This window comes from Arachis ipaensis, chromosome B02 (assembly GCF_000816755.2).
Source record: "Arachis ipaensis cultivar K30076 chromosome B02, Araip1.1, whole genome shotgun sequence".
Lineage (NCBI taxonomy): Eukaryota > Viridiplantae > Streptophyta > Magnoliopsida > Fabales > Fabaceae > Arachis > Arachis ipaensis.
Genome location: NC_029786.2, coordinates 107,991,774 through 107,992,815, shown reverse-complemented (window position 1 = coordinate 107,992,815; position 1,042 = coordinate 107,991,774). Strand labels below are relative to the sequence as shown.

Genomic DNA, 1,042 nt, shown 5'->3' with positions numbered 1-1,042 from the left:
TATTTAGTTAGAAATATATATATTGACTGATTTATTGACTAATTTTAATATATATGTATTTTTTTAGATTTAATTACTCTATCAGTCTTTATAGTTTAACTGAATTTTCAATTAGGTCTCTATACTTTTTTTTTTCGATTGAGTCTCTATACTATATCAGATTTTGTAATTAAGTCCCTACCGTGATAAAAATATTGGAATTAACGGAATATTCCGTTAAGTAAAACGAATATGCCTAATATTTGACTGAATATTCTGTATAGTTTAACAGAATATTCTGTTAATTTCAATGTTTTTGTCACGGTAGAGACTTAGTTACAAAATCTGATATGGTATAAAGACCTAATTAAAAAAAAAATATAAAAACTTAATTGAAAATTCGATGAAATTATAAGAATCAACAGAGTAATTAAACTTTTTTTTAATTATAAAAATTGAAATGGCAGGAGCTACTTAGAAATGGAGAAACAATTCAAAGTGTTCATATATGAAGAAGGGGAACCACCTGTTTTTCATAATGGACCATGCCTAAGCATATACTCATCAGAAGGGCATTTCATAAATGCAATGGAGATTAATGAGCAATTTAGAACAAGGGATCCTCAAAAAGCACATGTGTTTTTCCTTCCTTTCAGTATAACAATGATGGTCAAATTTGTGTATAAATATAACTTTGACTATGGTCCCATAAAGAGAACAACCATTGATTATATCAATCTCATTGCTTCAAGATATCCCTTTTGGAACAGAAGCCTTGGTGCTGATCATTTCATGCTTTCTTGCCATGATTGGGTATGTAATTAACTACCTCACTCTAATTCTCTAGATTTTATTATTATTAGTTAATTAAGAATTTAATTAATTTGACTTGAAAAAATATCATTATAATTGATTCTTCTAGCAACATGTTATTTCATTTAATTTCTCAAGACTACTATTTGTGATTATTGGATAGGAAACAAATTTACCTACTATATGATTTTTTTTTTTTTTTTGGTGACTAAACAAGGAAAGAAACAAAGCAAAAACTATTCTAAATCCG

The 1,042-nt window shown here is 27.0% G+C and overlaps 1 protein-coding gene across 1 annotated transcript in view; it reads left to right on the top strand.

Annotated features, from left to right (window-relative positions):
- The window catches only part of LOC107628063 (probable glycosyltransferase At5g03795), a 5,152-nt gene that overhangs the window by 1,856 nt on the left and 2,254 nt on the right, over nt 1-1,042 (top strand). The window contains exon 4 of the mRNA XM_021116732.1: nt 447-792. Coding sequence (XP_020972391.1) covers nt 447-792 — 346 coding nt within the window. The remainder of the gene's footprint in view (nt 1-446; nt 793-1,042) is intronic.